Raw genomic sequence first — 18,725 nt, 5'->3', positions numbered from 1 at the left:
TGTCCTGAACCAGAGAGATTCCTGGAGACCAGGCTGAGAGAGTCAGCTTGGAGTGGGCTGGGGAGAGCCTGGAGATGTGGGCGCTGTGTGGACACTCCTTCATCCAGAAGCATGACCTGACTAGCATCATTGCAAGGCTTGCTCAAGGGACACTGAGGCTATGGGGGCAGCCTCCTGTCCTCAGGTGCTGAGATGTGTGCAGGTTGGAGGCTCCTCGCCTCCTGGGTAGCCCATAAGAGCTGGCGTCTTTCTAGGAGGCTCCTCTGATGCTCAGTAGAAGCCATGAACAGTTTTCTCACTTCACCTTTGGCTGTGTTTGGAGATGTGAGTGTCTGTGTGCGCATGTCAGTGCACATGTATGCATTTTGCACACGCTTATGAACTTGCAACATACATGCGTGTGCACACACGTGTATGTATGTACATGTACATGTGTGTGTGACTCAGTGTTTTTAGATTGTTAAGCCTCAAGGCCCATGCCCTGTATTTATTTGTCTTCCTTTTTTTGTGGGCCTGAGGCACTGGACCCTTTTCTTCTCAGCTTTAAAGTCTCACCTTACTGTTGGGGGGGTTCTCCCCTTCCTGGCACTAGGTAAGTCTCCCAGCCCCTTTCCCCTGACTTTTAAAATTTTTTTTTTATTATTTTGTGTACGTGTACCATCAAATCAGCTCTGGCTGGTACAGGAGGAGATTATCCCTCCTTTTCCAGCAGAGCATCTGGTGGATTTGAACTGTGTGCCTCTAGGATTGCAGTGCAGTTTCTTGCCACTGGGCCACCAGAGCTCCCGCCCCCTTACTTTTCACATAAGCTTCCAGACTTCCTAATGCAGGCAGTGTGGTTTAAGGGTACGAGCATGAGACATTTTATTGGACAGGATTGAGTTCAGAGACGTGCCCTGAGACACCTGGCTGAGCAACACGGTGGCGGGGAATGTGGGCTCTGGAGCAAAACGCCAGGTCAGGCTCTCACTCTGCCACTTAAGCACATGGTCAGCTTTTAACCTCTGTGCTCCTCAGTTTCCTCATCTATAAAATGGGAGCCCTGTTAAAGCCTTGTAGGGCAATATTTAAGTATGTGACTGTTCACTAAAAGGTTGGAGGTTCAGACACACTCAGCAGCTTTGCAGGAGAATCTTCTGTAAAGACAACAGTCTAGAAGTCCCCCTGGGACAGTTTAACTCTGACTCACTGGGTCCCTGAGTTGAAATCAACTTGACAACACCTGTTACCAACAACCTCACGCCGTATCCCAGGGCCACCGTGGGATTCGGGGCATTGACATTTGTAAAGTGTGTGTTCACAGTTGTTAGTTTCTTTCTTCAGAGTAGGGTTCCCAGTCAAGCGGCATCAGATACAGTAGATTGAATGCTTGCTGCCTGGCCAGTGAGAACACCCCATTCACTGGTGTTCTCAAGCCCTTGCTATGGTCATTGCGTCCCTGGGTGCCTTCCAACCCAGGGGCTCAACTTCCCACACTGCAACCAACAATGTTCTCTTGTGGTCCATTGACTCATTTGGAGAAGTACATTGCCAGGCCTTTCTTCCTAGTCTCTTAGTCTGAAAGTTCTACTGTCCAGCTGTGTCCCGCATGGGCGAGCCTGTGAGTATGTGAAATACCTATGGTATCATTTTCAGCATCCCAGTAACACACAAGCCACCATTAGGTAACAGACTGGTAGACAGTGGTGGTGCCCCTCCCTGTAGATGCTAAATAAAGGGTTGGAATCTGCCTCCTGGGACTTTTATTTGAAAAGCGAGCCGTGCATTCCTGGAGGACCGGAAGTGGCCCTGCCTCTCTCGAAGCTGTCATAGTGTTTGCTGAAAGTTGCTGCTCAGGGAGGGCTTTTAGAGTAAAGGAATAAAATGTGAACAGCCCTCCAGTGAGGAGTAAGTGACTTTCTCCCCAAAAACCCCAAGCCCAGCTGACACCCGGCTCAGTGGGTCTTCGCTGCTTGATGAGTCTCTTTGACATTTTCCTTTCAGTCTGGAAGGTTTTTACACAGACTTTCCCCTCATCATGTTCAAAACTCAGTGTAATATGGAGAGAGAGAGAGAGAGAGAAGAATGGACCCCATTGCATCACTCGGCAGATCTCTTCGCCTGACAAGGGCGGGCTGTCACCTCTGTGGATGCCAAGGTCACGTGAAGGACGGACTTCAGGCCCTGTTTTCTGGAAGAAGGCTGGGCTGTCCTTGTGGGCTCTACAGCTTTTGAGACTCAATGATCTTAGTTACAGGTGGTCCTGGTGGCCAGAGGGGCTCCGATGTGACTTTGGGCAGAATCCATGTTGAGGAATCAAGTTTTGAACCCACTCTGCTTCAAGTCTCCCCTGAGCTGCTTGTGCGGAGAAGCAGGGGTCTCTGTGTGTGTTTACCCATTCTCCTGACCCGGGTGGTCCCCGTGAGAGGCTCAGAGAGCAAGGAAAGGGGTTGTTGTCCCACAGGACCATCAGCTTGACCACCAACCCGTGCCAGTGGGCACTGGGAAACCATTGTCTTCCAAGTTCGAGGTCATGGGTTAGCCCAGGAAGCTCGCTCTCAGGTGCATCTACCTGAGGCAGGTGTGGTAGCAGGCTCAGGTTGGGGAACCCTGCGCCAACATTCACCTTCTCCTACAAGCTGGGCTTCCAGTGGTCCCCTTTCTCTGGTCACAGAGTAGAGTTGACTCCATGTCAACGGAGACTGTGCTTTCTCAGGGTTTCATGGACTGACTCCTTGGACACAGATCGCTAAGCCCACAGAGCTCTGTCGCCGAGTGGGTAAGGAGTCGCACTTCCAACCCAAAGGTGGGGGACCCACCAGCTGCCCAATGAGAGAAAGGTGTGCAATCTCCTCCCATGCTGTCCGCAGCCTCTGAAAACCCACTGGAGGAGAAGCTTCGTGTTGGCTCTGACTTGAAGACAATGGGTTGAGTATCGCTGGGCAGATGTGACCCTTCCCCCTTTTGATTCACAGCAAGTGTTAAGCGTTTTCACCATTCAAGGATGCCTCACATCTCTGTTGTTATTAGTTTACAGTAAGTTGGTTCTGACTGTATCAACCTGCAGACAATGGAACTTCCCTAGCCTCGAGCCATCCTCATGGTCACTATTGGAGCCCATTGATGCAGTCAGTCCCTGTGTCAGTCTGTTTTGTTGAAGGTCTTCCTCTTCTTTGCAAAGCCTGTTTTTCACCAAGCGTGATGTGTTCCTCCAGAGACTGGACCTTTTAGATATATGTCCACAGTACATAGACCAACTCCTGCCATCCTCCCTGGCAGGGAACATTCTCGCTGTATTTCTTCTGAGACAGACTTCACTGTATATATTCACTATCCTTCACTGACACAGAATCCGAAAGGATCATTCTTCGATCTTCCATAGTCATTGTCCGGCTCCCGTGTGCAAGTGAGGTGACTGAAAATACACGGCTTGAGCCAAGTTTATCTTAGTCTTCAAAGTGACGTATTTAAAGGGCACTTTGACAGAACATTTTCCCAGTGCACTGTACTGTTTGATTTCATGACTGCTGTTTCCATGGGTGTAGGTTTGTAGATCCAAGTAAAGTGAAATTCCTAGCAGCATCAGGTTTTTCTCAGTCTGCCAAGCTGGGGCTCATCCATCCAATGGTGTGGAACTGTGTGTCCTTAAAGGCTGTAGCCTTTGACCCTCACCGGCTGGCGCTTCAAGTCCTCCTCACTTTCAGCCACTGTTTACATCTCATGTCTCTACACGGCAGATCCTGACACTTGCTCTGCCTGCAGCTTTCCTGTCAGCGGATTCTCTTGCACTTTGTTGGAAGGTGTCAGAGAAACCGCTGCTCCCTGCCTCCTTTGAGAAAAGATTCCTTCTCTCCCATCATCTCTGTTCTCCTCCTTTCTGTCTCTCCCTCTTTCCTCCTTTCCTAGAACCCCGGGGATGGCGTGGGAGTCGTGGTCTTTCTCCCTTTGCCTGGTGTGTTCTGCGGGGTCCTGACAGGGATCTCCTCTCCCCTCAGGTTTGTGGATTTCCACGCGGCCGCGTCCACTTGCTCACCCTCCCGCGCCTCCCTGCTCACCGGCCGGCTGGGTCTTCGCAATGGAGTCACCCACAACTTCGCGGTCACCTCGGTTGGGGGCCTTCCACGCAACGAGACAACGTTGGCCGAGGTGCTGCGGCAGGCTGGCTACGCGACTGGCATAATAGGTAAGAGGAACTTGACCTTCGTGTAGCCTTTACGAAGCGTCTCCTTTCCAGCTAATGTCTCCCCAGCTGCCTGCCACCCTCTGTTCATGTCTGTTTTCTCTCTTTGGAGCTCTAAAACATTAAAAGATGTTTCAGTTTGCATATAATAATTGAATACATGTACTTTGTGATTTCATACAATAATATTGTTGTTGTTGTTGTTATGTGCCATTGAGTCGTTTGCGACTCATAGCGACCCTATGTACAAGAGCCCTAAACACGATTCTATCCTGTGCCAACCTCGCCGTCTCAAACGCACTCATTCCCAACACTCCACTCACAGAATCAATCCATCTCATTGAAGGTCTTCCTCTCCTGCGTCATCTCTCTGCTCTGCCAAGCATGATGTCCCTCTCCAAGGACCAGTCCCTTCTTGCAACATGCCCAAAGTATGTCAGACGAAGCTTCAGAATCCTTGACTCCAAGGAGCATTCTGACTTCACCCGCTCCAGGGCAAACCTGTTTGTTCTCCTAGCAGTCCATGATATAGTCAACACTCTTCTTCCGCACCACAGCTCAAAGGCATCAATTCTCTTTCTGTCATCCCTAGTCACTGTCCAACTCTTGGATGCATAGCACGTAATTGCAAAGACTATAGCCTGGATCAGGTGCACCTTAATCTCCAGCCTGATGTCATTGCTCTTCAGTACTCTTGCAAGTTCCCTCACAGCCGACTTTCCCAATGCAATTCATCTCCTGATTTCCTACCTGCTGTTATCAAGAGCGTTGACTATGGAACCAAGCAAACTAAAACTGTTAACTATCTCAATCTCTTCACCGTCCATACTGATGCTGCCAGTTGGCCCAGTATATATAAATTACATTTTATATAATTAATGACCATTGCTTCATGCCCAGTGTCACCCTGTCTTTTCAAATTCCCAGTGAATCTTTCCCAATAATTTACCCCCAACTCCACCTCCTAACCTCTGCTACCCCATGGATTTTTCCCTTCCCCCTTTCAGTCCCCTTTTTCTTCTTCCCCTTTTGAAAATGTATAGATATCTTGCCCATTACCCTCCTGTTTTCAGAATAGTGGCCTAATCCCCTGCCCCCCAGTGCCCTCAGAATTATGTCTGAGGGCTGGAGCTGGGTCCCTTGGCCACCCTCAGGGCACAGAACCTGGGGAGCCCCCAGGACAGGATTAGAATGACTGGCTTGGGCGTGGACTTAAGATCCCTCACGTCCTTGCACAGAGCGAGGCTCCAGCGGCAGCATAAATGACGTCCAGGTACCGGCTCCTGTTCTTTGTAATTGTTTTTTTAAATATACCTTTCACCCAATATTGATTTAAGTGTTTAATTGCACTGAGATGTCATCTAAGGTAACTGGTATTACGTCTTCCATCTTGTAGTTGAGAAAACAGTTTCAAGCAGGTGAGAAAACCTGGGAAAGGCCAGGTCTGCACCAGCTCGTCTGGTCCTTCCCGGCAGAGCCTCTGCCGTCTCTCCCTGGAGACTAATGAAGTGCTGTGGGGCCCCATCAGCGTCCCTGGCTGCCTGTGCTTGTTATTCTTTGTGCCCAAGACCTGCGTCCCCTGAGAGTCCGGTTCTCTCCCCAACACGTGACAGGGCAGTGGGGGTGGGGCATGCAGACAGGGTGACATCTCCGTGGGTATATTGTTGGCGTCCAAAGCTTCCCCACTTCTCCTGTAGGAGGCTGCGTTACCCAGAACGGGGGCTGCTTTATCCAGAACGGGGGCTGCTTTACCCAGAACCTGGGCTGCTTTACACAGAACCTGGGCTGCTTTACACAGAACCTGGGCTGCTTTGCACAGAACCGGGGCTGCTTTACCCAGAACCAGGGCTTCTTTATACAGAACCGGGGCTGCTTTACTCAGAACAAGAGCTGGGCCTCCTGGCATTGGCCCCTTCTCTTCTGGACCAAGCAGCCTTGTGTAATTTTGTTGATGTTACTATTGTGGTTGTTAGGTGCTGTCAGGTTGCGTATGACTCACTGTGACCCTATGAACAGCAGACCTGACCCCTGTCCTGTCCCGTGCCGTCCTCAGTGTCTCGGGCACACTCAAGCCCATTGCTGCAGTCACTGTGTCAGTCCATCTTATTGGGGGTCTGCCTCTCTTTTGCTGTCCCTCCACCTTTCCAAGCATGATGCTCCTTTTTAAGGAATAGCTTCTCCTAGCAACATGCACAAAGTGTGTGAGATGAAGCTTTGTTATCTTTGTTTCTTTTTTTTCTTTCTTTTTATTATTAAATTTTATTAGTTTTAATGAACATTTACAGGGATTTTGGGTTTTCATTCCTTCATTGCTGCACCATTCTCTCTACCCTCCTCCCCAGTTTGTTCTTCTTCCCCGCCATCCGAATGTCTGTTTTAATAGTCCAGTTGCCACAGTGCTTGTCAAAGTCAGTTCTGATTAATCTCCTTTGTCGGTGTGTCCTTTGCCATTCCCTATCACTCCTCCCTGAGAGAGACTTCACCCTGATTCATAAGGAAAAGGGGATGGCGTATTCTCTTAGCTACTTCCTGCTGAAAAGGGACGCTGTGGGTTTCAGGGTGAAGATCTTCTCTCACTACTCTAAAGGGCTCCTTTGGCAGTAGGAAACACATAGACTATTATGGAGATTGATTTTGGAATTTAGATGCACTCTTATTGATTGTGCTTGGCCATACATGTTCATATCCTTGAAGATGTATCATGGGGGTGTTGCAACCTAGAAGACACAAATTTGACTAACAAGTTATAAGTACATGAGTCAAAAATTATGGAAAAGTAAAAGAAAAGATTCTTTCATTGTTTTACAAACCCTCCCCCAGGTCCCCTCCACCATGTAGCCCTCGCTCTAGACTCCTGTGATGACAGAAATACCTAGTCATATATCTCTTTTAAACAGTTTTCTCCCTCCTCTGTTTCAGTGCGGTATACATTATTGAACCCATTGTTTCTAAGGCTGCACTTTCTCCAAGACACCTGTTTATTTTTTGAGCAGTCCATGGGATATTTAGGACTCCTCTCCAATACCACAACTCAAAGGCATCAGTTCTTCTCCTTTCATCCTTATTCATTGTCTCACGCTCAGATGCATATACGTTATTGAAAAGACCATGGCCTGAATCAGGCACACCTTAGTCTTTAAACTGACATCTTTTCTCCTCAGTTATTTAGAGAAGTTCATGACACTGGACTTGCCCAGTGTAATATGTCTCCTGATTTCTTGACCGCTGTTAACAAAGGTTTTGAAAAATACTACCTGTTCCTGCTCAGCCTCCCTGATCCATGGGGTTAAGACCATTGTCATCCATAAATTTTTTAAATAAATTTTAGTTAAAGTTTACAGAGACTTAGGGTTTCCAGTCATTCATTGTTGCACTTTTCTCCCTAACCACCCCCTTAACCCTCTTCTCCTTGAAAAGAAAAAAACCCTTTCATTGTTATGCAATCCCTCCCCACAAATCCACTCCACTATTCAGCCTTCACTCTGGACTTCTGTAATGACAAGAATACCCATTCATATGTCCCTTTTAAACAGATCTCTCCCTCATCTGTTTCAATGCAATATACATCATTCCTCTCCTCCTTTTCTGTCTTCCCTCAACCCTGATGTCAGTCCTGTTTTACAACAGTGGCCCTATGCAATATTTATCCTTTTGTGACTGAGATATTTCACTTAGCATAATGTCCTCCAGAGTCATCCATTGTGAATAATATTTCATGAGCTCCTTGTTTTTCAATGCAGTGTAGTATTCCGTTGTGTGAATATACCAGAGTTTCTTGATCCATTCATTTTTTGATGGGCACTTGGGTTGTTTCCAGCTCTTTGCTATTGCGAACAAAGCCACAATAAATATGGCTGTTCATATATATGCTTGGGATTTTTAGTAATTGATTTTAGAAAGTAGATAGCCAAGCCTTTCTTAATTGTCTGTCATAGTTTAGAAGCTCTGCTGAAATCTGTCCAGAAATCATAGAAACACACAGACTGGTGGTGGCTTCTTATGAAATGCATTGACTCGGACTTGAACATGAGTCTTCCTCATTGAAGGCAAGAATTCCACCACTGAGCCACCACGGCCTTCCACAACATACAAGTAGAGAAAGCCAGACCGGTGTGTGGCGGTCATTGTCCCAGGGGCAAGCCCTCGTTGGTAGGTTGTTGTTGCTGTGTGTTTTCAAGTCAGAACTGACCCATAAGCTGACCCTCCAGCAGGTTTTCAAAGGCAGTAAACCACACAGGAGGAGATTGTCCATCCTTCTCCCATAGAACAGCTGGTGGATTTGAACCATGTGCCTTTGGGATTGCAGTGCGGCTTCTTACCACTAGGACACCACAGCTTTTTAATTGGTGGGAGAAGGGATGAATCAAGGTTTAATTCTTCATCTCACATACGCTGAGCATTTTGTCAAGAGGGGTCAGTCCCTGGAAAAGGCCACCATGGATGGTAAAGTAGAGATTCAGTCAAAGAGTGGAAGCCTCTTAGAGAGCTGGGTGGACTCAGTGTCTGTGTTCATGCTCCTGTGATGGGTTCTTGCACAGCGGGGATCGTGAAGACGACAGTGTAGAACGGGCAGTACTGTCCTCTTGCAGCGAGGGTTGCTGTGGGTCAGAACCGGCTCAGCAGTACCTAAGACAAACAGTGACATCAACAGCAAGGGGTCCTTGTGTCACGGTGTGGTAAGTGTTGGGCTGCTAACTGAAAGGTCATGGATTTGAATCCACTAGCCATTCTAGGGGAGAAAGAGGAGATTGCCCGCTGACATAGAGATGAATAGAAGGGGCGCTTCTACTCTGATGTTGACAGTAACTATCCACTTGGGATCAAATCCATAGTTGTGGGCTTAGGTGGATTTTTTTAAACCATTTCTTTGCCGATCTGGATTCCTTTTATTTCCTTCTCTTGTCGTATTGCCCTAGCAAGCACTTCCAATACAATATTGGGAAGAAGTGGTGACAGTGGGCATCCTTCTCTCATCTGTGTTTCCAAGGAAAATGTTTCTAGTCTTTCTCCATTGAGAATGATGTCGGCTCTTGGTTTTGCATATATACTTTTCACTGTGTGGAGGAAATTCCCTTCTATTCCAATTTTGCTGAGTGTTGGATCTTGTCAAATGCCTTTTTTGCACCAATTGCTAAGATCATATGGTTCTTGTTATTTACTTTGTTAATATAGTGAATGATGCTGATTATTTTTCTTATGTTGAACCGTCCCTGCATACCTGTTATGAGGTGGATTTTTTTTTAAACAACAAAGAATTGCTCATAGGTCAAGGATCTAAGCCCTGCTCCCTCTCTCATGCTCACGACACCTTTTCAATGTCCAGGACACGATGTTTAAACACATCCACTTGTTGGAATTATGAACTGAAAGGATGTATATAAAGAAAGGGGAAAAAAGCCTACACTCACCCACACTTTGCTTCTAATTTTGGTCTATGTTTATGTGTTTTTTAGTCACGAACCTACCTCTTCCCCTCTCATGATTTTGTATTTCCAAGTGATGCTTAATCCATGCACTTGTCTTTTTTTTCCCCTCTTCAGTTTTTTTTTTTTTTTTAATTCAGGGGTTTTTCCTCCTCCAAACCTACAGAATGATTAGAAATAGGATGGGCTCCTTCAAACCCTTCAGGATCGCTGATGGTGCTGTGCTTACAGGGTTTAATGCTGAGCGAAGGTTTGGCACTCACCAGCTGCCCTGTGGGGGGAGATGTGACTGGCAGTTGCTGGGGAGATTTGTGGCTCTTGAGACCCCGTGGGGCAGTTCTGCTCTGTCCTGCGCTCACTTATCATTCATTCACTCACTGGTGTCAAGCAGGAACCGACTCACAGCTGCCCCTCCAGCAGGTTTTCACATAGGAGATTGCCCACCTTTCACCATCAGAGCTGTTGGTGGATTCGAACCACTGGAGAAGCAGCGCCTTTGCATTGATGGTTCAGCTCTCTCCAGCCCAGGACTTACAGACACTATGAGTTGGAGTTGACGGTAGTGGGTTTGGGTGGGTTTTGATAACCTTCCCCTACATTCCTGGACTGATGATTTTTGCGATTCACATCTGTCTTTAGAAAATGGTTTTATAGTGTTTTCTTTGAGGCCACATGAAATTATCCTCCTTCCGTCCCCCTCGAGTTGCTTGTTTAAACCCCCTCTTTGCTGCCATATGCCCACTTCTCCTTGCTGACTGAACTGGACTGTCAGCAGAGCCGTGAGTGGTGCTGGTCATGCTCTTTCGCTGGCTGGTCACTGTCACGGCTCCTGAACTCCAGTGGGAAGGCGCGCGCTGTCTTGGGGACCTCGTATGCTGGCCAGGGAGGCAGCGGGTGACACCCAGTTGGAACCAGGAGTTATCCACAGCACCCTGGACCACCTGGGACTTTTGAAGGAGGCTGTAGCAGGCACGGTGACCAGCTACTGAAAAGTCCACCCCTGAAAATCCCGTGAGGCACCGTTCCACAGTGACACACATGGGGTCACCAGGTGTTGGAAAGACAGAGCTTATGTCTATGTGAACAGTTTTTGGTGTCGCTGGGCTGGTAATTGAGGGCTGCAGGTTTGTGTCCACTCAGTAGTACTTCACAAGAAGGGCGTGGCAGTCCATTGCCTGAAAGTGGCTCTCAGAAGCCCTGCAGAGCACTCGTGCTGTCCGGTCCACACGTGGTGGCTCTGAGGTGGAATGACTCGGTGGCACCTGTTTTGTTGGTGGTTAAAATGGCCCTCCCTCTTTGTGTTGGCTATCCTGCCTTCTCCTGAGTCATCCCTGCTTGCAGGTCCCCCCCGGGTATCCTCTCCATCTGGGGACCATGCTGAGCTGGGATCACCTCGAGTTCAAGGCAGGGCTGATGGAGAACCCAGCCTTTAATCAGCTCCCCAGAGCGTTTAGGCGCCCCACACCCCTCTGGGATCTCTCTGAAATGTTCTCTTTTGTGTTTTTCAGGCAAATGGCATCTTGGGCACCATGGATATTTTCACCCCAACTTTCGTGGTAAGAATTCTTTTGGGGATTTGTTGCCTAGGAGACAAGAAATGAAAATCTTTATGTGGTGGAACTTTCCGAACATTTGAGGCGTTCAGGCCCTTGAGGGGACTGGATGGTGCAAACAGTTTATGCTTGGCTGCTGAGAGGTCAAGGTGGTCATCTATACGGGAGCACCTCAGAAGAACGGCCTGGCAATTGGTTCTGAAAAGTCAGTGCTTGAAAATCGACTGAGTGCATTGCTACCCGGACACATAGGAATTGAAGTGGGCTCTGGGGCGGCTGGTGTGTCCCTGGGGCCTTCTCTCCTAGGTTAGGGTTTCTTGTTTGTCAGGACCACTTGGGCCATTTCAGATGCCCGTAACCTTGTGCCCTTCCCATCTCTGTCTCTTCTTTTTTTGGTGCCCATTTGCCCCATCATTTCCCCTTCATGGATTGGCCAGTGTTCTTGATGCTCTCTCATACCTCAGGGAACACTAATGAGATCTGATGTTGGTGTGTGCCGTCACATCACCTGCGACTCGTCGTGATTCTACGTACAATAGCTCTGAACTCTGCCCTGTCCTGAGCCAGTCTCACTGTCTCCGTCACATCTACCCTCCTTACCATAGTCACTGTATCAACCCATCTCACCCAGGGTCTTCCTCTCCTGCGCTGACCCTCCACCCTTCCAAGCATGATGTCCTTCTCCAGGGACTGGTCCCTCCTGGCCACATGCCCAAAGTTTGTGAGATAGAGCTTCAAAGTCCTTGCCTCCAAGGAGCAGCTTGGTTTCACCCTCTCCAGGACAGACTTGTTTGTTCTCTCGGTGTTGTGTTCAAGACTCTTCTCCAGCATTCCAGCTGATGAGACATAGATGTGTTGAGTCTGGAAGATCCATGCCTATTGGTCAGTTCCAGCTCATGGTAACTGTGAAGACAGGGCAATGCTGGCTGCCCCCAAGGTTTCCCAGGCTGTAAGTTTTTATAAGATTTACAGAGACCCCTCACTTTGCTCCCGAGATGCGGCCGGTGGGTTCAGACTGATGATATTCTGGTTTGACAGCCCAGTGTTTAACACCCCCGCAGTAGGAGGGAGCTCCTTGGGGTCAGCTAGGAAGTAAGCGTTATCAACCTGGGCTCTCCAAAGCTGGGCACTGCCCACTGCCCCCAACAGGAAGTAGTCCTCCATGGCTTCTTCCTGCATCCATTTCTTTTCATACCTCTTATTCTCTGGCCTCAGGGAAGCGGGCCAAGATCAACACGAGAAGCCAATTCTCCACAAACCAACTTGCTGAATGGCGGTTTCTTTGAACGTCCACTTCAGCAAACAGTTGGTGGTCTTTTTAGAGCTTGACATTCCCCTCTGCTCTTTCCCTGACCGGTCCTTTCCATAGACTGTGAGAACAGCATACTGTCTCATATGTAACACAGGTCCCTGCGTCCCTGCTGTCCCCAGCTGTGTGGTTTGTCCCTGCCCTTGGGACGCTTCCTCTTCTTCTGTTCTTGCCCTTGTCCCAGCAGAAGTGACCTTTCCCTAAACCTGGGTTTCTCTTTGTGGATTTCTCTGTCTCCCTCCCTGTTTCTGTTAACTCTCTCTGTGCCCCAAGCACAAATGACTTGACAGCACATAACAAAACAAAATTTTTTTTAAAGTAATATTTTATTGTGTTTTAGGTGAAAGCGTAGACAGCAAACGCTAGCAGGGAGTGTTGGTTGGAGCCCACGGCTCGTCCCTGGGGAGAAGATGATCTCACAGCCTGGGGAGCCCTCCAGGGCGCTCTGCTGTGAGTCAGAATCGACTCAGCCATGGGGGTTCGGTTTCATTTGAGTCTTTACCAATTTTTATACAAATCCTTCGGTGGCACACGCTGTGTGTCCACGCTGTTCAGGGCTCTCCTTCTCCCTTTCTGTTTGTTCTGTGTCCCATGATCTGCCTCTCCTCGCCCTCCTTGCCGTCTCATCCTGGCTTGTGGATAAATGTTGACCATTTGGCCTCCCGTAATTAATTGTCTCAGGGAGTACATTACTCGTGGGCGAGATGATTTCTTTTATAAGCCATCCTGTTACTTAACTGAAATCTGACTTGCATAAATGTCCATTTCTTTCAGTGGTTGATCCATCAGCCTTATTGATCTTCGGCTATTGATCATATTCCCCTTTAGATGGAAAGTCTCTGGAGGGCAGGGGGTGTTTATTTTTGTCCCTCAAAGTGTCACATTCAAGACAGGTGTGCCGTACTTCCTACCTGGATCCACACTGTGAAGTCAAATGTCCAGGCCTGCCTTCCACTTGCGCCCCACCCGGGGTTAACTCACAAGCTATTTTTCACATCTAATCTCCCAGCCAGAGGACCCAGCAAAATGTTTTCCTCCACATACTACAAAGGAATATGAATCAAATCCCCTTTTAATTACATGCTCACTCGCACTGCAGTGTTAAGTCACGGGGAGTTAAATCTGTGTCCCTGGCGTCAGGACGCCAGCAGGTAGTCTGACGGGGTTGCTTGCTGGCTGTTTCTCTTGCAGGTTTTGATTACTACTTTGGAATCCCATATAGCAATGACATGGGCTGCACCGATACCCCCGCCTACAACCACCCTCCTTGTCCAGCATGTCCACGGCGGAGCGGGCCATCACGGTAATAAATACAATTGTGGTGGAAAGAGTGAGCTGCGAACTTATAGTTGGGTGGTTTGAGTCTGCCCCAGAGTGCCTTGGAGGAAAGGCCTGGTGGTCTCCTTCTGAATCATCTAGCTTTGAAAATACCGAGGAGCACAGTGTGGCTCTGGCATACGTCAGGTCAACAGGGATGGGCATCAGCTCGACTCAAACTGGTTTGCATTTTTCTTTTTTAGTTTGTTCAAGGCATTTGCTACAGGCTCCACGAGGTCCTGAGAGGGGGGAGGGTGGTCCCCTAGGAGAAAGTGAGAGAGCCAGACAGGTGACAGTTAAGCAGCAGGTGAAATAGGGGTTATTTGTATTTGGTGCAAATATAAGTGCATCGTTTGCACCCAGTACAAGAGAGCTTTTGGCAGAGATGAGGCCAGCAGAATTCTTGTGTTGGAATTTTCCAGGTCCTGGGCCAGCTGAGGCCAGCTGGGGCAGAGGGTGGCGCTGTCAAGGCCTCACAGCAGTGGGCCGAGCTCCTCTGCTGGCCTTGTGCCTGGCCCACTCACCTGGCTCAGGCGCTGGACATAAGGAGAGAGTGAGCAAGTGCCCAGGGCTGTGTGCCAGTCTCCGCTCCAAAGAGGCCAGCATGCCGACACTGGAATCCCGTGCAGGCATGAAAGAAGATGTTTGCAAAACAGCATCAATGAAATGAGCAAATGCTCACGTTAACGTGCCCCAAACCTTACTGCTCATGAGTGGGTTTCAGCTCCTGACGACCCTTCGTGGTATCCCCAAGGCTGCTGGATTCAAACTGCTGACCTTTCGATTACCAGTCTAACGTGTAACACATTTACCTACTGGAGTGTCAAAATGCCGTTGGAGTAATTGTTAGATGCCACTGAGTTGACTGCATCGCGTAGACACCCTGTGATCTGAACCTAGTCCTAACCTGCATCAATTTCACGATCTCGTTACAGTCACCGTGTCATTCCGTCTTGCTGAGAGTCTTCCTCTCTTCCTCTGATCCTCTGCCTCTCCCTCCATGATGTCATTTCCCAAGGACTAGCCCCTTCTGACAACTTGCCCAAAGTCTGTGCAATAAAGTTTCTCCATCCTTGTCTCTAGGAAGCTCCTTGGTTGCACTTCCAACCACAGGGTGGTGGGCACTATAATTAACTAGCTGCTTGAGTCCGTTCTGACTCATATCAAACTTCCATTAAGTTTCCAAGGCAGAAAAATCTCGATGGGAGGCGATTGGCCACACTTCTCCATTAGAGCCATTGGTGGCTTCACACTGCCAGAGACACAAGGCCTTGGAGTGAGTAGTGCATCATGCTACAGGCTCGACCACATACACCACCAGAGGACTGCTTCCCACCAGAGCCGTGCACTCTCCTAGTGACAAAAGCAGGAAGCAGATCATCAAGGGTATAATCTTAACTACATCTCTGCCCATATCTTTATAGCCGTGTCAAGGGAGAAGAAAAGGAAGTATAGATCAGAACGTGAACAATGCATCTGTCTAGTTAGGCGACAAAGGAGCTTTCACTTGCTGATTTTACCCCATCTTGTCCAAGTGTTTTACAGCAAGCCTGCTACATCTGTTATCAGAGAAAGAAGACTGACTGGTCTTACTTAACTAGCAAAATGCACAGAGCTGAGCTCCCCTTGTATGAAGGAAAGCACATTGGTGTTAAGGCCGCAGGTGTCAGAAGAACTCAGGGACAGTGAGTCTCAGCTGACTCAATAAAAACAATAGTTTTACACAGCCCAAAGGGCCTCCCAGGGACTACTCTGTGAGTCCTTTGCTACAACTGCAGTGTCGATCCACTTTGTTGAAGGCCTTCCTCTTTTTTACTGACCCTCCAATTTACTGAGCATAATTTCCTTCACCAGGAACTGACCCCTGCTGATAGCCTGTCCAGAGTATGTGGGGCACGAGTCCCATCGTCCTTGTGTCTGAGGAACACTGCTTCTAACCCTGAATTCTACACTCCCCCCAACCCCAGACAGATTTGCTGGTTCTTCCAGCAGTCCTTGGAACATTCAGTGCTCTTCACCAGCCCCACACTTCAGAGGCGTCAGTTCTTCAGTCTTTCTTAATCAACTTTCACATTCGTAACAACCGTTGTTGTTATGTGGCGTTGTACAACAATGAAGTAATTTTTTTTTCTTTTCCAAGAAAAAAAACGAATTGGGGTGGGGGGAGAGGTGGGCAGGGAGAAGGTGCAACAGTGAATGAATGGGGAAAAAATTAAATGGAAAGAATATGAAGTAAAATAAAAATATGTTGCATTAAAAAATCATTAGTATAAAAAATAATAGTTAAAAAAGAAGTGTACCACCACTGAGTGAATGTCTCCTCATTATGACCCTGTAGCACAGATGCAAATGGCCCTATAAAGTCTCCAGGGCTGTGTGTCTTTATGGGAGGGGCCTGCTTCGTCCTTCTCCCACAGAGCAGCTGGTGAGTTACACCAGAAATACAAAAACCACATCAAACCCTCTGTCGTTGAGTAGGCTCCAACCGTATCGCCCTCCCCATTGGCTTTCTGAAGACGTGAAAGGAGGAGATGGCCTTTTATCTGTGGAGAAATGGGTGGATTTGAACCACCCACAATGTGATTAGCAGCCCGGGACACAGCACACTGCCTGCCTGGCCGGGTGCAGTACCACAGCAAGGTCCTCATTTGGGCAGGAAGGTGGCAAGCTCAAGGGATAGGTTTCCTGGGTGGCTCGAAGATTGCTCCACTTATTTAACTGGCTAGGCCTCTGTCTCTTGCTTCAATAGTGAAACCTGCTTAGTTAGGCCTCCATTCTTCTAGGTGGTATAGCACCAGCCTGCCCATTTGCTGTACAGAGGTAACTCGTGGTTGCTGTGATGCTGAACACTGTGACACCGATGTGTCAAATATGACAATGGTTACCCATGGTGGACAGTGGTTGGTGGAGCTCCCCGATTAAAACAAGCTTGGAAGCAGGAGCAGCATCCACTTCCGAAATAGCTTGCCTCTGGAAACCCTGTGAACATGGAGAGAAACGATGAAAGTATACAAGTGTTCAGGTCTTTTGTTCATAGGATCGCTATGAATCGTCTATGACTTGATGGCACTTAACAACAACAGCAGTTAGTCCTCAGTGTCTCTCCCTATAAAATGGGAGTAGTTGTGTCCCCAGCTCACAAGAGTCTTCCTGAGAAGTGGTTAATGGCAGCTTTGGGGAGAGGGCAGCTTGTCCAAGAAGCATGGACTTAAAGAGAACAGAAGGAACTGCTGTATTGGTTGTACCCTTGGAGGAAGTGGTGGTTTGGCAGAAACACCTTGGGCCAGGCAGTTAAGCGCTCTGTTTCTGTGCATATGTGCATGGCTGCATTAAGCCACTATGTGACTGCTCTGGGCGTGGCAATTCATTGACTACTGTGTGTGATTTGCACCCAGGACTCCCGACAGGGACTGCTACACGGACGTGGCCCTTCCGCTCTACGAGAACCTTGCCATCGTGGAGCAGCCGGTGAACTTGAGCAGCCTGGCACGGAGGTATGCCGAGAAAGCCACCCAGTTCATCCAGGACGCCAGGTAAGGACCCAGGAGCCGCCTCACTCTCTGTACCTCCCATGTCTCAGACCTCAGCACTCCCAGGACACAATCGCATTTCCACTGCTCAACACAGGCGGGTGTTCACGCGTCTCCCCTGGGAGCTGTTCCCCTGGGAGCTCCCAACCTGAGCTAGAAGCTCCTCGGTGAGTCCTACTCGGTGTTGCTGGAGGCTGAAGCCCCCTCTGCTCTGACTGAGCCGCCAGAGCGTCAGGACAGTCTTGCTTCTTCCAGCTTTTGAGTGCGTGGCTGTCTGTTCATGCAGCAGTGATCCTGGACTCAGGAACAACTGTGAGCTTATCAGCCTTTAAATGTGCAATGACACCCCTCCCCATTCTACTCACCCCTTCTCCACACATCACAGTGGCATTTTCCAGAAGGGAGGTCAGGAGCGAGGGGAGCACCAGCAAGGGTTGGCAGCTCCGGCTATTTACCTCTTGACGCTAACTCGTCCTGAAAGGCTTCATCCTGGGAGCAGCTCCTCAGGGCTTCAGAGGCCAAATCTGAACAGCTTGGTGGGATTTTCGGAGGGACAGGCTTTGCTGTGTTGCTGGTGTGAAGAGCCCCGGCCTCACATCTGGAAGGCTGGTTATTTCCTAGGTCCCTGGAGCTTCCAGGTGGGTCAGAGCCCTGTGCCCTGTGCCTGCTTGGAAGTTCTTCCAGACTGCGGTGACCATCCACTCCTGCCCGGAGGGTGTCCAGACACATGGCCGCTGGGACGTAGGGACAATGAATGGCCATCTCGGGTGGATTCCTGCCTGATAGTCATCTTTTAAAAGGCCGACAAATCTGTGAGCACCCTCTCACCTGTGAAAAAGGTGAAGAGTTTGCTGATCTATGAATTAGTTATTATCATGTTGGAAGCTGCATGCGTCCTGCTTGGTTTTGACTATACAGAAGGCTGTCGTTAGAACCGCTGAATTCTTGAGGCTTGGACGGAAACTTTCATCTGTGGTTCTCGGGGTGACAGCAGAGATGGCCCCCACATGTGTGAACCTTTCTCCTCTGTAGGTCCTGTCCCCAGTTTGAGCACCTCCTTCCACCTGCATCTGTTTGTCCCAAACATCAACTCTGTCCCCATCTCAAATCCTATCCCCACCTTGAGCACCTTCCCCACTCCAGGATCTATTTGTTACAAGTTCTAGATATCCCTAAAATTGGCTTCTTGCTTCTAAACCTATACTTGTTGGTAAACGTGTCTTTATTGTTACATAATTAGGAAAAAGGATGCTTTGGTGGCCTAGTTCCTAGGGAGTTGTGTTGCTAACTCACACGCCAGGCTCTCTGGGTGGTTTGAATCTACCCATGGCCCCTTGAGGGAAAGCTAGGCCATCTCTTCCCGTGAGATTTATGGTCCTGGAAAAGCAGTGGGGAGTCAGCTAGGAGTTGCTGTGACTCAGTGGTGGTGAGCTT

At 48.8% G+C, this 18,725-nt stretch overlaps 1 protein-coding gene across 1 annotated transcript in view; it reads left to right on the top strand.

Moving 5' to 3' along the window:
• ARSG (arylsulfatase G) overlaps positions 1 to 18,725 on the top strand; it is a 96,015-nt gene that overhangs the window by 23,435 nt on the left and 53,855 nt on the right. The window contains exons 2-5 of the mRNA XM_006886399.1: positions 3,975 to 4,162; positions 11,091 to 11,138; positions 13,636 to 13,747; positions 17,157 to 17,294. Of these exons, the coding sequence (XP_006886461.1) occupies positions 3,975 to 4,162; positions 11,091 to 11,138; positions 13,636 to 13,747; positions 17,157 to 17,294 (486 nt within the window). The remainder of the gene's footprint in view (positions 1 to 3,974; positions 4,163 to 11,090; positions 11,139 to 13,635; positions 13,748 to 17,156; positions 17,295 to 18,725) is intronic.

The sequence above is a fragment of the Elephantulus edwardii genome, unplaced genomic scaffold, assembly GCF_000299155.1.
Source record: "Elephantulus edwardii isolate Elephantulus edwardi_28Jun2011 unplaced genomic scaffold, EleEdw1.0 scaffold00048, whole genome shotgun sequence".
Taxonomy (NCBI): Eukaryota; Metazoa; Chordata; class Mammalia; order Macroscelidea; family Macroscelididae; genus Elephantulus; species Elephantulus edwardii.
This window is presented reverse-complemented; position numbering and strand designations above follow the sequence as displayed.